Below are 22,493 nucleotides of genomic sequence, written 5' to 3'. Positions count from 1 at the left end.
AAGCTTCTTATACTATGTTGTGTTCGTCAATTTTTAATTCATTTGAAAGCAATTGACACGTCAACATTAGTCCTCAATACATCATCATCATATTAGCTCTCCCATCGCCTTTCATTTTAAAGAGATATCTCAAAAGGAATCCTAATGATGTCAAAACCCTGGACAGATTCCGGGTACCATATTAAAATAATTAAGAAAAGGAAAGTCCATTCTCCAAATTCCGAACCACTCAATCAGTTTCATCAATTATTATTTCATATGAAAGTTTATGGACGATGGTGTTTGTCTTCCATCAATCCCCATTTTTGAAAGAAATCAGAAAAACATCTAGGAGAACTTGCCAACTATAACTATAGTATCGATTTCTAGAAAAAAAATGAAAATAAAATTCATTTGAATCTTTTTTTATTTAAGCAGATTAACCCTAATAGCACACAAATATTGTACAATAATGTATGGCATTGATCGATATTCACAATATTGTTTAATATTGTAGGATATCGTTTAATATCATATAATATCGCACAATATTGAACAATATTTTGCAACTGGCTGTGCTACCTGGGAGTAAGCATAATGTTAAATAGTTTTATTTCATTTATTGAATGCCTCTCAAATTAAAAATAGAACAGAGTTCTATAACTCTTGTGCAGTTTATGTCTGTCCGATAAGTTTTTTGTGCATTTCACTTTAAAAAGTTCCAATGAAATTCTGTGCATTGATTGAATACCGAAACGTTTCTTCTAGTGGTGGAACGAATTCCTACGAACAGCAAAGCTTTTCCAGTGGACCACAACTACACAGGTGAGTGTGTGTTGCACTTGGCTGATTTTAGGAAATAAAAAGGATTGTATTGTGAAACGAAGCTTCATATTTTTGTTGTCATTTAACAAGCAGAGAAATGACCGCGAAAAACTTATTAGAAATTCTTTTATTTCTTAGAGTATATTATTTAGTTTTTATTCTTGTATAGCGTTCATTTCAGGTTTTTTTAAAAAAAATCTTTCTGAACTTGAAACCTTATTGTATTGCCCATTGAAAATTTTATCGTATAATAAATTGGAAAAATAATAAAGCACAAATATACTACTTCATTTGGGTAGATGTTCCTCAATACATAAAGTAACCCTGAAATATCTAAAATCAATGACGGACCAAACACAAAAATACCTTCACTTAAATGGGCTTAGTCGGAGATGACAGATGAGTCTGTCTATTTCAAAAAGAACAATCTGGAAACAGTATGAGCACCACAATGAACCGGTTAACTGTTTTGGACCTCTTCGGAAATTGTGTATCTAAGTTGTGTCGCAAAAATTTAGCGATGACGAATATACTCGTCAAATACAGAGTATGTGTAATATGAAATTATGTTGTAATGAAGTAACTGTTATTCTTTTATTTCAATAATCACATTTATTTATTTACTTAAGATAACATACATTTTTTTTTGCAAATGAACAAAAAGAAACATTAAAAAAATTAGAAGACTAATACAATTTCAACGATGCATTTAAGAAAAACAATTCACATTATATGCGTGTTATTTTAATGATAATTATTAATAACCTTTTATTTGTTCCTTTGATTTCGACTTGATCTCAAAATATTTTAAACATCTTGAAATTTACGAATATGTCTGTGTTTTTAATAAAATTGTAATTCAAACTGCAAATTGTCACTACTTATTACTCCTGACGAATAAATTCGTCATGACGTCGTACTTTTTCTATGACGATTATACTCGTCAAAAATAGTTAACTGATTAAATAAACATTTGGTCAAATCTCCATTTCTATACTACCTTCTGTGAACAAATTAGTATTTAGAGTGCTGACTGGTACAAGGTGAATATAAGCAACATATGAGAAACTTGTTCCTTTTTCTTAAAAATTTGTAGGTTTATATATATATATATATATATATATATATATATATATATATATATATATATATATATATATATATATATATATATCAAACAGATCGGTCACAGAGAATTAACCTGAACCTTAACCCTAACAGTAACCTTATTGATTGGATTATTTTGTAACAGAAAGTACGGTGTTTTTCCGAATCAATTGCAATTGGTTGTTGCTTAATTGATATATTTATTATGATTGTGTTTTTAAATATGAAGAACTTGCATCGACTTGGTGTGTGCTGTGTATAATGCAAGATGCCAAAATTTTAGTTAATTGAAAATGTTATTTTTAAATCACCTGCCGGGTGTTTGCATATATATCTTGTTGGCGTGAAGCATGCCAATATTTTTAAACCCATCTATCAAATAATTGCGCTTAAAATTTTGCCTTCAGAAGCAGATATTCGATTAAAGTCTTCAATTTATATATTAAGAAGTAATGATCCAGTATTCTTTAAAAAAAACGGTGGAAATTTGAAAATCTGCTAGCTTTTGTTTGAAATTCAGTTTTTAATCTCAAAATTTTTTCAAATGAATTTCAATATGCAGTTTTATTCAAACTTGATTCACACTTAAGTGAAATTAATAGTTTAAAAAATAAGAATAATGCTGTGAAATTGTAATCAACAAAATTGTTCCATAGTTTCCAGAAATGCAGGAATCGCAAATATAGTCATTGAAATGATTGTGTCACGTTGTACGCAAGTGAGCACTTGTGGCACCCGCATCAAACTACCGAATAACTTAATCGTCATGGCGGAGACTGAAAGGAAACGATAAAAGTATTCTTTCGGCAACTATTAATGAGATATTATCTGTGCTGTATTTTTAGGGTAAAAGTGGGTTCACACTCAGCCAGCTACAAACCATCTAGTGAAAGCACGCATGCGCTTAAAATTCTGATTAAAACTGATGATCTGAACTTAAAATTCTTATTTATATGTCATTCAGACATATGCTTTTATTAATTTTAGGGGGTAATAAATCCTATAAAGGCTCTCCACTGATGTTGAATCATTTAGAAATTTTATTTGTTACATTATTTCGCATAAGTATTTCTCCACTTTTTCTATGAAATAATTCATGATCGTCAATGAACGAAGTGAAGGAAGCTGTGCAGAACTTCCCCATGAATCAACCATCATCTTTCTACAGCAAAGGCATAGACCTGCTATTTAAACAATGGGACCTATATTACTACACCCATGGCAATTTCTTTTGATTTTCAATAAATATATTCTTTTCATTCAACTTGTTCACTTTTCATCTGGGCAACTCCTATATTTCCGGTTTAGCTAGTGGTAAAGAACTTCCCTAAAATGTTTTTTTCTTTATTTCTCAGTAAACATACCCATAAAAAATTGTTTTATTTAATTTAGGAAAATAAATATGTTTTTATTTTCACATTGAAAACGATTTGTTTGCGCTTCTGAAACTGCCTCATCGCTTAAATATTTTCATTTTACGAGATTAAAAAATACATTAAGTTCTGATAAAATGTAAAAATTCTACAGCTTTCACTAAATTCAAGACTTTTAATGAAATGTAAGAATATCAACAAAAGTTACAAACAGTTATTACTTTCTGTAATACAAAGAGAATTACAAAGAGAAAATAATATAATTGTCAAAAAATGCGATTTCAGGATTTTGATGAATTAGCTATTCATTGACCGCTCTGATTATTTAAACTTTTTTTAAATGATTAGATTAAAACTTTTAAATGATTAGATTTAAACTCAAATTCCAGCAACTTTTTTATCGGAATTCATGAAAAAGAGTTTCCTATTTGTCTGTTAACAAACATATGAACATATGAGAGTTTTAATTCAAAAATAAAGTAATCTAGATGGATGAACTTTAGCGTGTAGTTTTATTAGAATTCTAGAAATGTATTAGATTTTGGACTAAATCCGTCTAAGTGCTGTCGATCTATCTTTTCGTTCATATCATAATCAATACAAGTATCATAAATCTCTCCCTAATTTTGGACTATATACATCTATGAAAAGATTATGTTTATATTAACATTAACTTCAAAACAGAATGAGGGGGGACTTTAATTTATGATTCCTGGTATAAAACTTTTAATTCTGGTCATAGCCTATGATAAATTGATGAGAAATGTTCCAAAATGTTCATTATTCTATAAAGTTCAGCTCAAAACACATGATATTATGCAAGCATTCGAGGAACGCAAAAATAGGACTTGTCACTCTTAAACGATTAAGAAATTTAAAATATATTTCAGACCTTGAAAAAGCAGCTCTGCCGAATTTTCGATTAACAGATATTTACTGTACATTTTTTTTTTTTTTTGTAAAGGAGAGAAGTTTCTCTAAAAGATTAATAATTTTTTATAAACTGTGTGGCACAAATGCAACGATGAAAAAAGGTGTCACCAAAAGATGTTTAAAAACTTTTTAATTAAATCTGAATTTTTTAAAATTCATTAAAGCTGAAATGTTCAAAATCAATTAAATTGCAGCTATAATTGTTTAAAATTCATTAAATTAAAGCTGAATTTTTCAAAATTATTAAATTGTAGTTATAATTGTTCAAAATTCACTAAATTAAAGATAAAATGCCCAAAATTAATTAAATTACAACTATAATTGTTTAAAAAAATTTTTACGATTACTGATTTTTTTTTCAAAATAATTGAATAAAATTATATTCTCTTTAGTTTAACTCATTTTTATTCATATCAACTGATTTATAAACAAATTAAACTCTAGTTATCAAAGATCCATTAAAAAGAAGTCTTCCTACTATATAATTATTTACTGTCTTTCACAAATTTGCATAATAAATTTATTTAAATTTTTTTTCAAATCATGATTCAAAATGGTATTATTGCTTCATATCGTTATGGAATGCTTCAATACTCCCACTCAGTACTGGCCATCGCAATAATTTTATTTCGTCCATAGGTTGCTGCGTAAACCACGGCGTCCCTGCTTCCTGTCAAGAATTCTGCAGTCTTCAGTCTGTGATAATGGGGGGACACCCCAACCCTTGGCAATGTATGGACCACTTGCCTGTGATAACCAAGTGTCTGACAGGTCTTACCTCTTCTTCTTCTTTTTTTTTTTTTTTTCTTTCTACAGTGATGCTTCTTTACTGCCAAATCTACGACTCACAGTTCGAGTTACATTTCTTTTGAAAATTATACGAAGGCAGTTTTTCAGTGAACCTCCATATAGCGAATCATGGCCAACAGATTCCATAATGTTCTCACTAAATACCCATTCCATGTGAGGGAGGAGGAATTCCAGAAAGGCATTTTGATTCACATAATGTCAAATGTATCAAACCCCATGCTTGGTAGATTTCTGAGGAAACTGGGGCTTAACCCTTTATTTACAGACGGTACTTCATAGTTCTGTGTAAATCAAGCTGGTATCTTCACAATATGATAATTTTTTCTAACAGTATTTCAAAGAACACGAAGAACGTGTTTCCGACCGACTAAAAATAACATTAAAAACCTTTAATTATTAATTTAATTAATTAAATTATTTCAATTAATTTTAAAAAGCCTTTTCTTCTCCCTGTATTTATTTTGTACTAAACTTAACTAATGGTTCAAAACTGAATTTGAAAAATTGATCGTAAAATAATTTGGTAAGTAAAGGATTGAGCCTGGGAATCCATTAGCCCAGTCGAAATCTAGCCACCAATTCACTGCGCCTACTTTTGAGAATACATTATTAGAGTCAGAGTTTTGCCAGGATCAGGATTTATTGAGGGATCATAAACTATAATGACAGTATGTGGACACTACAACCCTAACACTATAATTTATCGAAACTAATTTTTAAAAAATATTTTTTTAGTTAAGATATTTTACAAAAATGTGATAAACTGAATAAATTTTATATATGTGTATATGTATTTATCCTTAATTAAGGGTTGGTTCCGTTTTCTCTATATGGATGCACTTCTGGAAATTACAAAAAAAGATAAAGCTATGTTAATATTTTGAGAGCGGAAAACATAATGGCTGGAAAATTTTTGTCTTAGTTAGATGAGAGTCTCGTAAAATTAAAGTAAAGAAATTGAGGTTTTCTGTGTTACCCTTAACCGAATATTATTAAAGAAGCAAAGTTTCTCAAGAAAAAAATTAACTGTTTATCTCTATTAGACACACTATTTTGAATCTAATGATGGAGAAGGTGAAAAGTATAGTTCATTCTTTTTTTTATGCTGCAAGAAATTTGGAATATAAGTTGGAAGAAACCACTCCAAAAGGTAACTGATAGCTGTAGAATATTTCAGATGGAAAGTAAATCCCAACCAATTCCTAATATTTCCTTTATGAAAGATGTGAAATATTCATAATTCAGGCACCCAAAATATATCAGTACAGTTCTCTTGATAAAAAGTACTTCTCTTAGTTTTTGAGTTTATTTTTATAAGTAACCATTGTATAGAACGATTACTTTATCAGCTTTAAAATGAAATGAACTAATGAATTTTTTTTCCAGACGGGCGCAACCACATGCCGTGCTGCGTGAAACAGAACATTCCCGAAGTGTGTCGCTCCGTGTGCACAGGAGATTACGGCTTGACGACGGTGTTGCAGCACTATTCTTGCATGGACCATACCCTTCCGACGCTCACTTGCATCGCTGAAGGAATAGGCATGTATCGAGATCTTTTCGAAATTTTGAACCAAATTTAAATCATAGACTTCAATCAGTAATTTAACAGTAATACTCTTTGTAAAATATGGACAAAAATTAATAATTAGCATAATAAGTCCAATAGTAAAAATTCTTTCTGTTTCTTTCCCTTCTTCGTCAGTTAACATTTCTTGGATAATTGCAATTTTTATTCAAAACTTTTTTACCATTTCTTATAATTTATAAATACATTGCTTTCAATAAATCACAAAAGGAACTAGCAAGAGTGGTCTTCCCAAAACTTGCTCGCATATCTTTTAATATACGAGTTATCCCAACGAACGCCTTGATTGGCATTGACATAGACTAGTTACGAAATATTAACCTTTGGCTTGAATTTGTATTTTCACTGAATCTTCGTGTCATTCTTGGAGAATTTTTCAATGTTTAATCCCTGGCAGGTTGTAAAGAATATCCATAAATCGAATTTGTGTTTTAGACGTTTTTTCCACCTAGATTCAAACCAAAATCCGACACAGAACTATAATCGTAGTCATAAAATCACACACTAAATTTAATATATTTAAGTCAGTGCGATTTTGAGTTACCGCCTTCACATGCTTCTGAAAGTAAGGGGCCGACAGATAGCTAATCCCCTCAGTTGGATTTGGTTCACATTTTGATAGGTATTTACACTGTAGATGTTAAATCTGTGTACCAAATTTTATGTATCTAGCTCTCTTCTGTTTGTAGTTAACGTGTATTCGAACAGATTGACTTCATCTGAACGGATTTTGCAAAATATTCGATAGAATTCTACACATGTGATGTAAAGATCGTATGCCAACTTTCATTTGCATAGCTTAAAGTATTTTTGAATTATCTTTGTCACAGATAGACGGAAATAGTATCAAGGATGTTTGAGATATAAATACTCATCAAAATCTCGGATTTTTTGACGAGAGTTTTCTTGATCAAAATATAGATATCCTTCATTCTCTGGCTATGAATTAAAAAAAAAAAAAGAGATTCATGTCAACAGAAACACGTTATTAGTGTCGATATATTCTAGAGCTGACATCGTTGTGTATCGTTTGCAATTGTTCCATTAGAAATAGTTCATCATTTAGCACCTGCACAAAACAGCAAAACACACACACACACACAAACACATATGGCAAAGTGGAATGTTTGAACACACTTCAAGTTAAATTTTATTTCGAACGAATTATGACCCTTATCGGACGTTCCGAGCACTATTAAAATCTTCAATATTGTATAACTGAAGTATATTATTGTGATTTCAAAATATCCGGCGAATAAATCTAGGAATTCAAAGCTGATTGCAGCTATAAAGATCGATTGATTGGGATAGCTTCATATGCAGGCTTAGTTCATTTCATTTGAATATATTTGCTTCTGCAAATATCTTCAGATGAGCAGCAGTCATGAAACAACATGACTGCTGTTTTGGATCAGACATTCTAATTTTAGGTTCTTATCATACAGGGAAAGGGACGTCTCAATTGGCGCTTCCTCTCTCCATAAATCTGCGCCGATTGAAAGGCATTTATCACCACTAAATGTATCGTTCACCAGTCCCTCTAAAGCCCTGTTCCGACGACTGTGTACATCTTGAGTCTGGTACATTTTACCCACATTCCCCTCTCTTGTGGTTTTCTGGGATTCTTTGATGTCTGTTCATTTTACCAAGAATTTGCAGGAAGCTCCCGATTACCGTCCACAAGCGGGGGCGATCCAATAGTGGGTCAGTTGGCAGATTTATGACCAAACCTATAGGGTCACAGGATGTCGGAACGATGCTTAACAAAGCAGTTCTTTCGTGGAACTAGATTCTGAACCACGAATATTCTGGTCTCGAAACTAAGACATTTCCATGGGGGACACCATGGCTCCCTTTTTTAATCTGGCTTCTATTCCATAATTAATTTTTTCGTCCGTGAAGAGAATTGCAGAAATAATAAAAGAGAAAACTCGTATCTTCTTAGAGAAAAAGTGTCTTGCCTGTTGAATTATACGTGCAGAGATATCTTTGAAGAAACTTGGTGACTGAAATGTAGTAACTTTATCATTTAGCGTCTTTTGATGGAATTGAAAATGTCCATAAGCTTATTATTCGAAGAAGATTTGCACACATAATATAAATTCCAGTCTTAGACTACCAATTCTTAGACTACCAAGCATCTCCTTTCAAAAATGGGAATTACCCAAAACGTGTGGAGTCTTTGTTTTCAGTCTTTGATGAAACGCTCGCCGTTGTTTTGTCTTGTAAAAGTCAAACATCTTCCATTCTTAATGTTTCTTAAGTTAGATCCACCTCCCGCGTTGCATTATTTTTTAATCAAACCTCGCCAAGTGAAGAAGATGTCACCAAACAATCCCCTCTCCGTATTTTGATCCTGCTCTAAAAGAACTTTTGATTTTCAAAGGATTTAACTTGCAAAAGTGGATATGTCTAATTTATAACTCTCTTGATATGCAAACGTGTCTGAAACCCAGACGCATAACAACATTGCGCATTTAAATATTAAAATTCCTTTGCATTTTTTTTTTAGAATTACTACCTGGCCCTCCCCAGGAGGTTTCCGTGGAAGTTCTGTCTGATACAGAACTCAAGGTCAAATGGATTCCGCCGCACCAAGAAGTTGCAGTGGAGAAATACCACATCAATGTGACGTTGGTGAAGGAACTAAGCGATCTGCAGAAACTTGAATCAGGAATGGTGAGAAAAAACATTCGCTTTCCACAATTTCATAAACATTTCTTTAATAATGAACGAGTGAATTTTTGTTGATCAATTAATTCTATAATGAAAACTTGTCTTCCACTGTCCTTTCTTGAAGTAGCAAACTGTAATCTAATGCCCTTTTCGAAAATGCACTTAAAAATCTGTTTCCACTTTCTCGTATGTGAAGTGTACAAAGACCAACGTATGCCATACAGTGTGTTCAATCATGTTCATTCAGTTTGTTTAATCATGTAGATATTTTGCAATTTTTTTTTCATCTAGATGAAGATATTTGCAGCTAAATTTTACCATACACTGACGTTTAACTCCAAATATTTAATATTCAAATGCTCTATTTAGAAAGCAGATAGAAAAAAGTTCCTTTCTGCATAAATTTCAATTTATATTAAATTCATATTTTTCAATCTTATCAAAAAAGGTAGATGAAATTTTTAGCACCTAAACATTTCAAATTAACCATTTATCAGCCAGGGAAATCCTTAAGGACAGGTCGATTTCCAAAGGCGGTAAATTGTACAGATAAAGTACAGGTAAATTGCACAGATAAAGTAGACAAATTGCTGTAAATCAAATGCATAAAATTAATATAGTTTAAAATTATTCTTCATAATAATAAGAAATGGAATTTATACAAAAATGTAATATTTAATGATGATGAAAAAATATTTGCATAGTTAAATAATAAAACAATGGAAGAAAATCAACAGACGCAAAACGAAATACTACATGGTTTACAGATCTCGCCTTGTAGGTTGGCGAGAATTAATGAACTGTACTCGCAAAAAGGACAACTTTGTACTATTAATCTTTCTATGTTTACCGAAAGGAAAAAAATAATCCGCACCTAGGAACCATCCATTCCCAAGCGGTTCGGTTTAAAAATATGAACTTGCTTTAACCAGCACGTCGTGCAAATATACCAGGCATTACTTTTGTCTCCTTCAGAATAATGTGGTTATAGTTATTTCAAATTGCATTTTTGAAATCAGGAAATAAAATTAAAAAATGTCATGCAGATTTCAGTCTGAATTAAATGAAGAACAATGCATACATCATAATTTTGCCGGAATCAGACAGAGGATAATGTAATTACTGAAATAAAAATGTATGTTATCGTAATTTAAGTACACACGCATTCTTTCAATTACTTATATGAACCAGAAATAGACACTTGATTATTAAAAAGAAGAGCATGCATCATACGCTTGTTGTAACATCTTACCCTCTTTCTCAGCCGATTTCTGTAAAGCAGCACAAGACTGCTTATTTCTTGCCACTTTGCATTTATGTTACAGTGTGGCAAGAGCCTGCCTCTCTCTTTGATCGGCTGGGTAAAATGACCAATCAGTCATCAACCTTATTGAATTCACTACCGTTTTGAAGTGTTAATCGCATCATCTTGGAAAACAGACCATTCTTACCATGCACATCTTAACTTTGGCGCCAGTTTCTTAGCTTCTAGCTTCGCCCCATTCAGCATTCCTTGCATACGTGCAGATTTCTAATTCATTGTGACCATGGCAAAATTTTGGACCAGTTGTAAAATTAAGATTCTAATCCAACGATCCATGACTATCAGAAGCATTTTGAATGAAAATGAAACTTGGGGTCTTTTTTCACAAATAAAGAAAAATGAAGGGTAGAGGAGAAATTTTGCAACAAAAAATTAAAAATGACAGGAGTTAATCCTAAATTGTTAGAAGTTACTTCATTTCGTTTGATTACGATAGTGTAATGTACATCTACTTGATAACTAAAATGTCTTCTAATTATTATTTGTATAATAATGCCTTTTTCAGTTCTGTATTTTACGTTTAAGAAGCAGTGTATCTGAATGTAACAGCAATTAAGAAAAATTGCCTGAAAAGTGGAAATCCACCGTTGCTCCTTTCATCAATCCATCCGTCACATATTTTGATATGCCAACTCTTTTTATTCTTACTATCTCTCTCATTATTCTTTTTACTCATTCTCCGGCCAATTTGTGAAACTAAAAACCGGATTTGTATCAAATATTCGCTTAGCAAGCATCCCTGGGCACCCCTGACTGAAAAATATTCAGTTTCTCAACTGCTCACCATGTACGTGTTTTTTCCCCTATCGTCATTTTCTCTATCATGTTTGTATTGATAATAATTATTTGCATTACAAAAGAACAAGGATTTCTATTCAAAGTGCTATCACAGGATTGGAGGGGGGGGGGGGGTAGTTACATAACCTTTAGATAGTATTCGAAGAACGGTTAGTATTTTTGTTCGATACTCTTAAAATAAATCCCTCCAGGCCGGGACAGCCTGGTTGGTAGGGCGTTGGATTCGCATCCCTTGGATTATGAGCTCTAGCCCAGCCAGCCGGAGACTGTCCGTGTACAAGGTGGCTGGTGTGAATATAAGTCTCTTGGCCATAAAGTCCTTCAAGTCAAGACCATACCACTAGGGATACTGGATCAGAGGTGATCGTTCTCTGATTCAGGTCTAAATGACGATCAGTGGATGAGTGAATGAAATATATCAATGAAGTCCGCCGGTGGAAAGAGCTGTAACGCATGAGTAGCTAAGACGCACTCTTGGCCCGAGATGGCGCTACTGAAACAAGAAACGCTAAAAACGCGGCTTAAAATCGCTGACTTTGTCAGCGAGCTTTTCTATGACAAGTGCTATAAACAACAACAATAACAAATCCCTCCATTTACCGAAGTGTCGAATTCAGGGTCACTGAACTTAGTGTTTATCTCAGATACAGTAGTGCCAGGTTTGTTTTATGCATTTCAGGATATGGTGCAACCATACCCTGAATAATAATAAGAAGAATGAAAAGTAGGATGGAAAGAATAAGAAGAGGAGGAACAAACGTTTGAAAAGGAAAGTGAAAATATCTTCGATTGACACCTAGAAAGTATGTTGTCAGAATGGCTAAAGAAGAGCATTGCACGTTGAGGATTTGAGCAAACAGAATAATGAATTCTGTTAGATAGGATTTATTGGTGCTTGAAAAAGCGGTGCAGGATGTAATGATGAGTGCAGAAGAATAAAATGCAATTTCTCAAAGTAGAATAGAATGCTTCAGATACTGTTCATTTTAGTAACGAAGAATGAGACTTTTTTTTTATAAAAGATTTAAAAGTATTTATGCATATTCCAAATTAAACTAGAACAATGTTTATTTGTGATAGTTATCAGATCATCAAGATTCACAGAAAACATATCAGGACTTTTTTTAAGGTGTAAATGAAGTATTACTTCTTTCCTTGTTTAGCATCAATAGGGATTAAGGAATTATAAAGCATTTGCACTTGTATCTCTAAAGGCGAATTTGATGTTTGTTCGCCTCAGTCTCAAAATCCTTTCTTGAAACTCGGTATCTAGAATCGTAATTTCGGAGTATGTCAATGGCAAACGTTATTCAGTCTTGAATATTAAATTTACAGTATAATTTAATATTCAGACCAAAATATATAAAATGGATTAAATATTAACATATAGGATTTCATAACATGTAGAATAAAGTTTTTTTGAAGAAAAAAAAAAGAGTTGTGACAGAAATTAAAGTGAAAGACGAATAAGAGAAATAAGAGAAAGAAGCGCGCAAAGTAAACAAGATGTGAATGGTTATCTAAGATTTAGATTGTGACTGCCGCGCCATCCACGGCTACAGTTATTTGGTTGGTTGGTGCTTATTAAAAGAAGATGAAGGACATAACAGTGCAAAATGCGAGAAATTAGATGGCATAAACGATGATGTTTCTAACAAAAAAAGATTTTGAAAAAATGTTTCGTGGTTGCAGAACTGCTGTCGACCAACTACGGCTGACTTGTTTCGGCTTCAACCAGTGCTTATACAGGATAAATCAGAACTGATTTTAAGAGAATGCCCCACAACAAAAAAATTTTGCCTTGTCATCTTTGACCCAGCGATTTTTACATAACCTGTAACCAGGCGCGCTGCAGCGTCAATAGACAAGGCTGAGCTCCACCAAATATCCGAGCAAAGCAGCGTCAGCGGAATACATTCGGAAATTGAGGCCAAGTCGAAGCTTCCAAACTTATGCCACTATTGTTGGTTTTTCCAACAATAATTCAAATTTTGCAGTGAAGAAAACGTTGTCAATTATAATATATGTTTCCTTTCATGTTGAGTTAGAAATGATAGAAAATGGCAAAACTAGGGACCTTGCATTATAGCACAAAGAAAATATAACATTTGTTGTAATGTTTTTCTGAAATTTTACCCATGAGTTTTGATTCATCTTGTATAAACAAATCGCATGCTTTTTAAAAGGACATTTTATAGTGTTCACAATATTGGTGATTCAAATATCTTTTGTGAAATTCTAAAAAAATAACATTCTTATTATTTAGAATGATCAAAAAAAGATGACGAAACTAGACCCAAAGAAGACAGGCTCTGTGAAATCCTTCATGATGGTTATGGTAAGTACTTTTAATATTTTGCGATTTCACTATTCTGAAAAGCTTATTTGTTGTAACTCACCATGTTTTTTTGTTTTTTTTTTATGGAAAACGTCGCATTATTAGCACTTTCCTGGGTGTCTGTTTTAGAGCTTCCTCATACTTACTTTGGTCTTCCTTTTAATGGTCTCTAAATGTAAGCATTTAAGAAGTCGTGATTTTGCGATATGAAAGAGCTAAGATGAGATCAGACGAATCATATATGACCACACAGAGAAGGGAAAATAGACGTCAGGGCAAATGTTATAGTATTGTATTCAACATATACAGTGCTGCCATCATTCTTTGAAAACGGAACTAATCTGAAATGAGTCACTCTGGCAGGAACTAAAAAGAAAGCATATAACGAAAAGAGATTATTTATTGCATTTTCATCATGTTTTTCGTCGAATATCATTTAAGTAAAGCTAATTTTCTTGTATATATAATATTATTTCTTATATATATATATTATTTTATTGAATTTATAGCCGAAACCAAATAATTTTGGAATGAGATTATTTTTTTCATTCGATCTATGACATTTATTTAATTTACTTACTTTAATACAGATATTTTTGTTTAACATCCGGAAATGTCATATAAAACATTAAAAGATTAATTTATTCTGAATACTAGTCCAATAATTTAGATTATATTTACATTAATGATTAAAATCGCGAATGAGTAATTAAAAAATATCTCATCTGTCTTATGACAATGTTTAATATCCGGGATAAGAGAATTTTGAAAACTAGATTTGATGATTATAATTATTTTAATTTACCCGTGTTTAGAAGGCCAATGATTAGACGAAGGCATGTTAATAATCGGTACAAAAAATTCCGCTGATGCAATTACAATTTCAATGGATTTAACAGGCAAATCCGCTGCCACTCATAATTAATAAAATAAAAAATAGGCATAAAAATAAATATTAAATATAAGAAAATGTATGTAAACAGTTATAAAATAAATGCAAAATATTTCAAAATTCGTTTCAAATAACTAAAACTTAACCCTTTAAAACAAGTAACAAAATAAATTCAAACAGTCATAAACAGTAGTATTTGAAAAATATATAACTGCACGCGTAGATTAAAAGAATTAGGAAAAAATGCAAGAGTGAAAAATTTATTTTGTCGTCAATATTGAGAGTAAACGATACTTTCATCATAACCGTGATAAAGCAAATATTTATCGTAAACAGTTCTCAACAAAATAAATGCACTGAAGGTAGTTCAATTTTTCTGATAGAAATTAAGACTAACAAACCAAGAACTTGATTGTAACAAAGGGCCAAAATGGAAAATGAATCCTATTGCCAAGAATAATGTCAAAATCTCGTTTCGATGACATATGAACTGATACCCAATCCAACCCATCAACACGTTCACTGCCACGACCACCTATCTAATTAGATGACCCTTTCTTTGCTATCTTTTAACTGTAGTAGAGAAGATGTCATCTAGTAAGATACAATTACATATTATCTGTAATGCACAAACGCGTTTGAAGCAGTCAATGTGTTAAATGACTAGGATGTTTCTCACAATTGTTTTCTACCAGAGAATATTCGATAATCCGAATGGCATGTTATTTCCTTCCAGGTGGACGGCAACAAGACGAGTTATGTAGTAAGCGGTCTGCAACCGGTGACCATGTACGAAGTGCAAGTCACGTCGGAGAACTCTCACGGCAGCAGCTTGCCCACGTCTTCCGTGCGCGTGCTGACGCTGTCTGCGCCCAAAGGAAACATGGTGGCTAATGCGTCGGAAGCCTACTTTGCCCACCTGCCCAACATCACTAAGTGCTGCCAGAAGAAAGGTGTTCCCGAAGGAAAGTGCTTGAAGAGCTTGTGCGATCCCTCAGATGACGAAGACACGAAGTAAGTGGCGCTTTTTGGCCCGATTCCAGTCTGGGAGGTTGAGTATCTGAAGCAGTTCAAATGGACACTGTCTCATCTAGACAGCGGAAATGAATTGTGCCTATTACTCATTTTATATTGGCGACCATTCAGTAGAGTAGAAAGGAAATGGAATTTGTTCTTCCAAATTTTTCTCTTTGCTAAGTGTTATTGGATAAATTTATCTTTTAAAAAACTAAAATTAGGCCCATGATTTCATTTCTCTTTAAAATATTAAAGAATCAGATCCAAAATCTTTTATTTTTTCGAATTCATAAAATGCAATACATTAAAAATCTACTCCTAGTATGATACAATTTTTTCACATTTTGAGTTTTTATAAGATTCGATTTAAAAAGTAAATTACTTTGCTTTTTCCAATAAAAGCACAAATTTCTAATCAGACTTCTATAATAGATACCATTATACCAGGAAACATTGTTCTTAATGCAATTTTTATGAATTAATTAATTACATTTTGTGTCTCAATCTTCATTTATAATTTATAAGTAGATTTAGGTTTACAATTTAAATAGATTCTGAGGTGTTTTTTTTAAATCTACCCAGCCGGTGTCACTTATTATTTTCTTGTTTCTTTCACTACAATCCAAAAGACCCAGGTAGCATAGAATATATCACAATATAGTTGGATATTGTGTTATATTATTAAATATTTAACAATATTATACAATATTGTGAATATTGTTTAATATCGTACAATATTGTCCAATATACGTGTGTTATTGGGGGAGTGGTCGAATGGCATTTACTAAAATGACTGAACAAGAAAACGAAGATCCATAATATTTTAAAGCTAAGTGTTTGTGAAAAAGGGAGACAGTTGGAGAAAGTGGCGCCAACATTCATTATTTCTTAATTTGAAATTTTGTTTTGCATTTTTGTACAAGAATATAACTGGAACTCTTTTACTTAATTACTTTTAAAATTATGTTACTACATCTATTATTTTCTTGAAAGCCGTTTTCATCCATTGTGTCTGGCCCTCATTTACACAGATATTTTAATACAAAGAATTAAGTCTAAACGTTTAACATTCAACTTTTATTTAATCAAATGGGTTTATTGATGAACAAATTTATTTTTTGTGCCGGAAACATCGGTTTTATTCCAACAATGATTAATAACAGGCTGCGAGGTTTATTGATATTATCAAAAGATACATATTGAATTATACATACATGTTTCATTTTAAAATTATCAAATGAGTATGCACAATATTGTAAACAATTTCAAAATCCATATATACATCATCAAAATTCATGTTGCCAAATGATAATCTGAAATTTGTTTCAAAAGATTTATTTTTTAAATTATTTTTCGTATTGCTAAGGCTATAAATCTCATTGTATTAATATAAGGAAACAGAAATTATTTAGACAGGATGTTTGCAACTTGGTCATCATATTTTTTATGAATATAGTTTCTTCGGATGTGTGGATTCGTATCTCACAGCTGTCATTCTTTGCTATGAAATTCGCGGCATTTCATTCTTCAATCTTTTTGCATCATAGTAAATTATTGTTTAGAATTTGTCAACTTTATTAAACTGAAATGTTTTTTAATGCATAAAAATGAATGCATTGCTTCTTCTTAGCCTTTCACTCTGACAACTTTTTTTGTTTCCCTGCAAATATTTTAAATTAAAAAAAAATGAGCTCTGCTAATGACGATAGCGAAAAACACACAAGTATTATAGTATTAGTACCTTAACACCTCTCCATGCCCCTGAGACTATAATCTTTACGATTATTTAAACAGTTGGGTGGACATGGAGAGTGAGAGTAGACCCAGACCCCCGTGCCACTTTATTGAAATCAAATACTTGGTTACAGAAGAGGGGAAAAAAAGTATTTACAATATATACAGAAAATGTTCCTTTTGATATACAGATAGGTTACATTGCTGGTTACAGTTGCGGTCCCCTCTACAAATGTGTGGACCGTTCTGGTTTATAATCCCATTTGGTTTGTGTTTGGTGAATGCTATGCTGAGGGACTGGGCTGAATTAGCTGACTGAGGTGGGAACGACTAGATAGGAGCTTGAGACTGGAAGGATTGCAGATGGCTAAGCTAATGATGTGGAGGTAATGGTGATTGGGCTGATGATGTGGAGCTGATGTTGGCTGAGTTGTAAATACTACGAAATTATCGAAATTTGCATTGGATTTTGCAATTATCGAAATTTGCAAATTATTAAATTGAGGTCTCGTGAATGACCATCAGTATTTGTTAAATAGCAGTGCAACTGAACTGGGTCATGTATATCCCATCTCAAACGTTTTCCTACTTTATAGAACGTCTAAGCGGTGAATATGAACAGCGTAAACGAAAAGTTGCTTGATTTCATCTAGGGGTGGGGGAGAGAAAAATTAAAACCGCGAAGCTCTCGTCAGAAGCACACTTCGGCATGTGTCTTGCCTTAATGAACGGAGGGTTACTTGCGTTATATTTACAACTGAGGGATTATGATAAATTTAAATACAAAATCAAGAAAAATTAAATAGAAAGAAAAAAGTCTTACAGAATTATTAAATAAAGGAGTGTGGAAATATATTTCCAGCAATGTCTTATACAATATTGAACGATCGTTCTACTGGACTTTTTATCATTGATATAGTATTTTGAGTGACTCCCTTCATTTTTTTTTTTTTTTTTTTTTTTTTTTTTTTTTTTTTTGCTCGAATATGGCGACATATTTTTTTTGGTAGAATTCCTTCTAAATTGAAACGTGTGCATCAACAAATGGAAGTGCAGTATAGCAGCACTTCTAAATTTAGATATCTCTCACGATTACAAGTCGTAAATAAAAAGAGAAAGCCTCAAACGACGAAAATATTTATGTATGTCAATTGAATGGCGGTAAAGAATCAAGTTTTAAAATCTCTGCTGATTCATGCATGACATTTTTATGGGAATCAGGCACAAAAAAGAATTCAACTTTAAAGCTTAATGGCCTATTTTATAACGTATTGGCGGCAGTTACTTACGAGTTTCAAAGTTTAAAAATGCATTTGCATCGCAGTTAGAGTGAAAATAACTCCTCATTCAATTTATTGCAGGGAATCTATTTTTGAACTGAAGTGATTCGAAGCACGGGATCGGGATAAAATACAAGCGAAAAATGTAATCATTGTACTTGAATCAGAAATAGTCTTTGTATATGAAACTATAATGTTCGTGTCAGAGAAATCGAGCTTATTAGTAATTATCGAATGGCAACAGACAAATATAAACAAAACATCATACGAATTTCAGACTGCTTCATTCATTGAACCTTTTTACAGCTGCACTGAATCAAACGCTTCATTTAGCTAATGAGTGGAGCTGCAAAATATTGTTAGAAGTGTTCTAAACATAGTTAGTCAGGTCGCCAAAGAGGGCATTCAGTCAGAGGAAAGAAAATATAAAAGTAATCGATAAATAGGCTTCAAACAAAATGTTCAATCGAGTGCAAAAATAGGCTTAACAGATGCCAGATAAGTAATCGTGGTAAGAATTGAGATGAATGAACCGTTTCTCACAAGCAAGTCATAATCGTGATAAGAGTGTTTTAAAGATAATCGTCTAAAAACACTCTAAAAGTCTGTGATCTTGCGTTTATACCAGAAAGGCCAACAAAAGGCTTTTAAAGTTGCAATAAAAATTTGTCACGATTATATATGAAGTGAAGTTGCTTCAAAATGTTTCAATTTTGGCGCCCATTTATTAATCTTAAGTCTAGCCATGATCATTATGACTTCCTTTTGGAAATCGGTACTCATATCTTCCAAAATAATTATGCTGTAAAAATACTTTTTGTATTATCTTAAAACTAAAAAAATACCTTTCTAATTATATCAATTCAATTTTTCACTTAATTTTAATAATATTTTTAATTCAATTTGATACACTATCTGAAACAATGTTTATACGGGATTCAAACTCTCCGCCAAAACATTGAGACACGTACTTTTGCCAAATCATTCAATCCGTAGTAGAATTTTCACTTCCACTTTTATTTAATATTGCACTTTTTTATTTGAAGAGAATTGTTTTAATGGAATTCATGTGTTTTAGTCGTATCGATTTACAAAGTGAAATTTTTTTTTTTTTTTAGAAATTCATTCAAATTAATAGTTTAACAGCCTAAACAGTCAATAATCAATCGGAGCAAATTGATCAATCACCAAAGGAGGCTAGATTATTTTATATTTCAACTTTAAAGGATGACATTTGATTTTTGCTTTAACAGAATGTATCTCTTTTTATTTTTATTTCAGTGATTATTCTTTTCTAATGAGTTTTTTTCACTCTTTGCTCATCTAATTTTACTCATTCAAACTCTCCTTTTCTTTCCCTCATATTATTTAAATATTATTATTATTCCCCTTATGATTTATTATCTATCTCGGAATTGTTCTTCTGATAGTGTCACGGAGTGTTCTCCTCTCGACTTTCGGCTACTTCGTAGCAAATCTATGAATCCGTAAAACTGTATGAGACGCACACACACCACCATTAATCCAAAATTTCTTCCCTCACTCATAGATTATCCGACGTGCTGATGTGTGCTCCGTTCGTCAATATCACCTTCGAGTGTATGGCCGGTGGTGCTGACCACAGTCAGTGCTGTCAGCAGAGGGGTTTGCCGGATATCTGCTTGGACTTCTGCCGGGGTAACGTCACCCAGCTGGACTATCGTCACTTCATCTGTTTAGATCACATCGACATTTATGGCAACTGCCTGTTGGAGTACTACAAAGTGCTACCCGGGGCGCCGGAGCAATTTTTGGTGTCGATGGTTCACTCCAGGTGGGCAGTGCTCAAGTGGAGTCCGCCCAGGTAAAGACCACACAAGCTCCAAACATTCCTTCTCTTCATGTTTTTAAAAAGATTTCTGCTTTCACCTTAGATTTTCAATTTAAAATTTAAAATTTCACAGAATATTTTTTTTTCAAGGTAATATGGCCAGTGAAGGAAATTCAACTTTCTTATTTTAGTTAATAATCCATTTCTATCCAAGTTTACATAATTGTTATAGTTATTTATAATCCAAGTTTCATTTTGAGTAAAAAATATTGATAAAAAAAAGGTCATACTTTTTTACTTAAAAAAAGCTTCAAAACATCGACAATATACCAAAGATTCAGTAAAATAAGGATTTAAACAAACAAAAAATTTCCTCAATTTTTAAAAGAATAATAGCATGCAACTACAATATTCTCTACAAGCAGGTTTATAAAAGGTCTTGTGATTCATGGAAGCAACATACATTACATAGGATCGAAGAATATTAAAAAATCCTACCAGTTTCACCAATGTATGACGGTTTTTAGATTCGGCAATTACATGAACAGGCGTAAATTTACAGGACCAAAATAAAAACATCCGCTCTGAAAAGCAAGCAAACAGATTTCTTTATCTACGGAAAAAGTATTGAACTAATTTAGCTCAGAATGCAGTTATAATATTTTCTTAACCTTTTAGCAAAGATATTAGAGTCCCTTTTTGATTTAAAAAAATTAGCCAATGCCTAATCGCTCAAATGAAATAATTACCATCAGTGGCAATGTTACTTTCAGACACCTGAGATTAAAAAAATTATAAGCATTTTTATATACATATTACTAAGATAAAATTTCCTTTTTTCGTGCAGCATGCTTCCAGAGAGTGTGCTGAGTTACGTCCTCTACTGGAAAGAAGTGGCAATGGATGAAATCATTGAGTACAATGTTGTCAATGATGTGAAATCACCTCATTTGCTGGATAATTTACAACCGCAGACAAGGTATGCTTCGCCTTATTTTGATGCATTTGCGATCTTACACTCCTTCGCTATCTCAACTATCAGTCCGAAATCAGAGAACTCAACATGATCACTTACGAATGATTGGACAAATTTCGATGAAACTTAGTACGCATGTTCTTAAGTGGCCAAATAAAATAATTTTGGAATTTAATCAACTCTGAATCATCCTTTGCAACGAAGGCCATTCTCAATTTTCAATCATTCAAAATAAACATACGCAGTAATTAAATCTCTCTAATCCTGAGGTTCTAAATTCCGTATATCATAAATAAAATACAAAAATATTATAAAATCTGATAATATCATAAATTCCGATTGAAAATCAATGCATCTTAAATGGAAAATTTAGGGGCTTTGATTTGATTAGGGGCCAATTTATTTACTTAATTGGCACAGTATTTGACATCATTTGGCAAAGAAACTATATTCATCTCAGCTGCTGTATTGGAATTAATATTTTACGTCACAATATCTTTACTTACCATTAATAATAAATATTTTACTGTAGTATGATTTTGCATTTGATTGCCGTCGCAAACCGATCAAATAAAAATAATATGCTTCCGCAGCTCATTCGTTGATTGTGTGAATTGATCATAACTTAGTTTCCGATTCAAAAAAGAAATCAAGAGATTTATCCTATCTATTTTTACCTATCTTCAAAATGTATCTAATAGAAGCGATGGTTTTATTGAACCAGTTGAAAATAGTTAATAGATCGTATGGGTAATAAAATTACATTGTACATAAACATTCCCAAATATTTTCAAAGCGGCTAACATCTGGAGAACACACTGGCCATATGAGGTACTGACTATTCGTATTGTTTGAACAATCCTGAACCGCGAATGTTTCAATAACATGGTACAGTATCATCCATGAAAATTTCTGTGAAAGCACCACTGAATATGAGAACATGAGAGAGCAGAACTTCATAAATGTATTGATGGCAAGTCATAGTTCTTCTTAACCACGTATAGGAAACACCTGCGATTATTAATCACGATTC

At 32.3% G+C, this 22,493-nt stretch overlaps 1 protein-coding gene across 1 annotated transcript in view; it reads left to right on the top strand.

Annotated features, from left to right (window-relative positions):
- The window catches only part of LOC129971278 (Ig-like and fibronectin type-III domain-containing protein 1), a 111,196-nt gene that overhangs the window by 63,813 nt on the left and 24,890 nt on the right, over nucleotides 1-22,493 (top strand). Inside the window, exons 6-13 of the mRNA XM_056084899.1 lie at nucleotides 748-804; nucleotides 4,857-4,988; nucleotides 6,414-6,569; nucleotides 9,128-9,294; nucleotides 13,680-13,751; nucleotides 15,380-15,657; nucleotides 20,224-20,517; nucleotides 21,332-21,463. Coding sequence (XP_055940874.1) covers nucleotides 748-804; nucleotides 4,857-4,988; nucleotides 6,414-6,569; nucleotides 9,128-9,294; nucleotides 13,680-13,751; nucleotides 15,380-15,657; nucleotides 20,224-20,517; nucleotides 21,332-21,463 — 1,288 coding nt within the window. The remainder of the gene's footprint in view (nucleotides 1-747; nucleotides 805-4,856; nucleotides 4,989-6,413; nucleotides 6,570-9,127; nucleotides 9,295-13,679; nucleotides 13,752-15,379; nucleotides 15,658-20,223; nucleotides 20,518-21,331; nucleotides 21,464-22,493) is intronic.

The sequence above is a fragment of the Argiope bruennichi genome, chromosome 6 (genome assembly GCF_947563725.1).
Source record: "Argiope bruennichi chromosome 6, qqArgBrue1.1, whole genome shotgun sequence".
Taxonomy (NCBI): Eukaryota; Metazoa; Arthropoda; class Arachnida; order Araneae; family Araneidae; genus Argiope; species Argiope bruennichi.
This window is presented reverse-complemented; position numbering and strand designations above follow the sequence as displayed.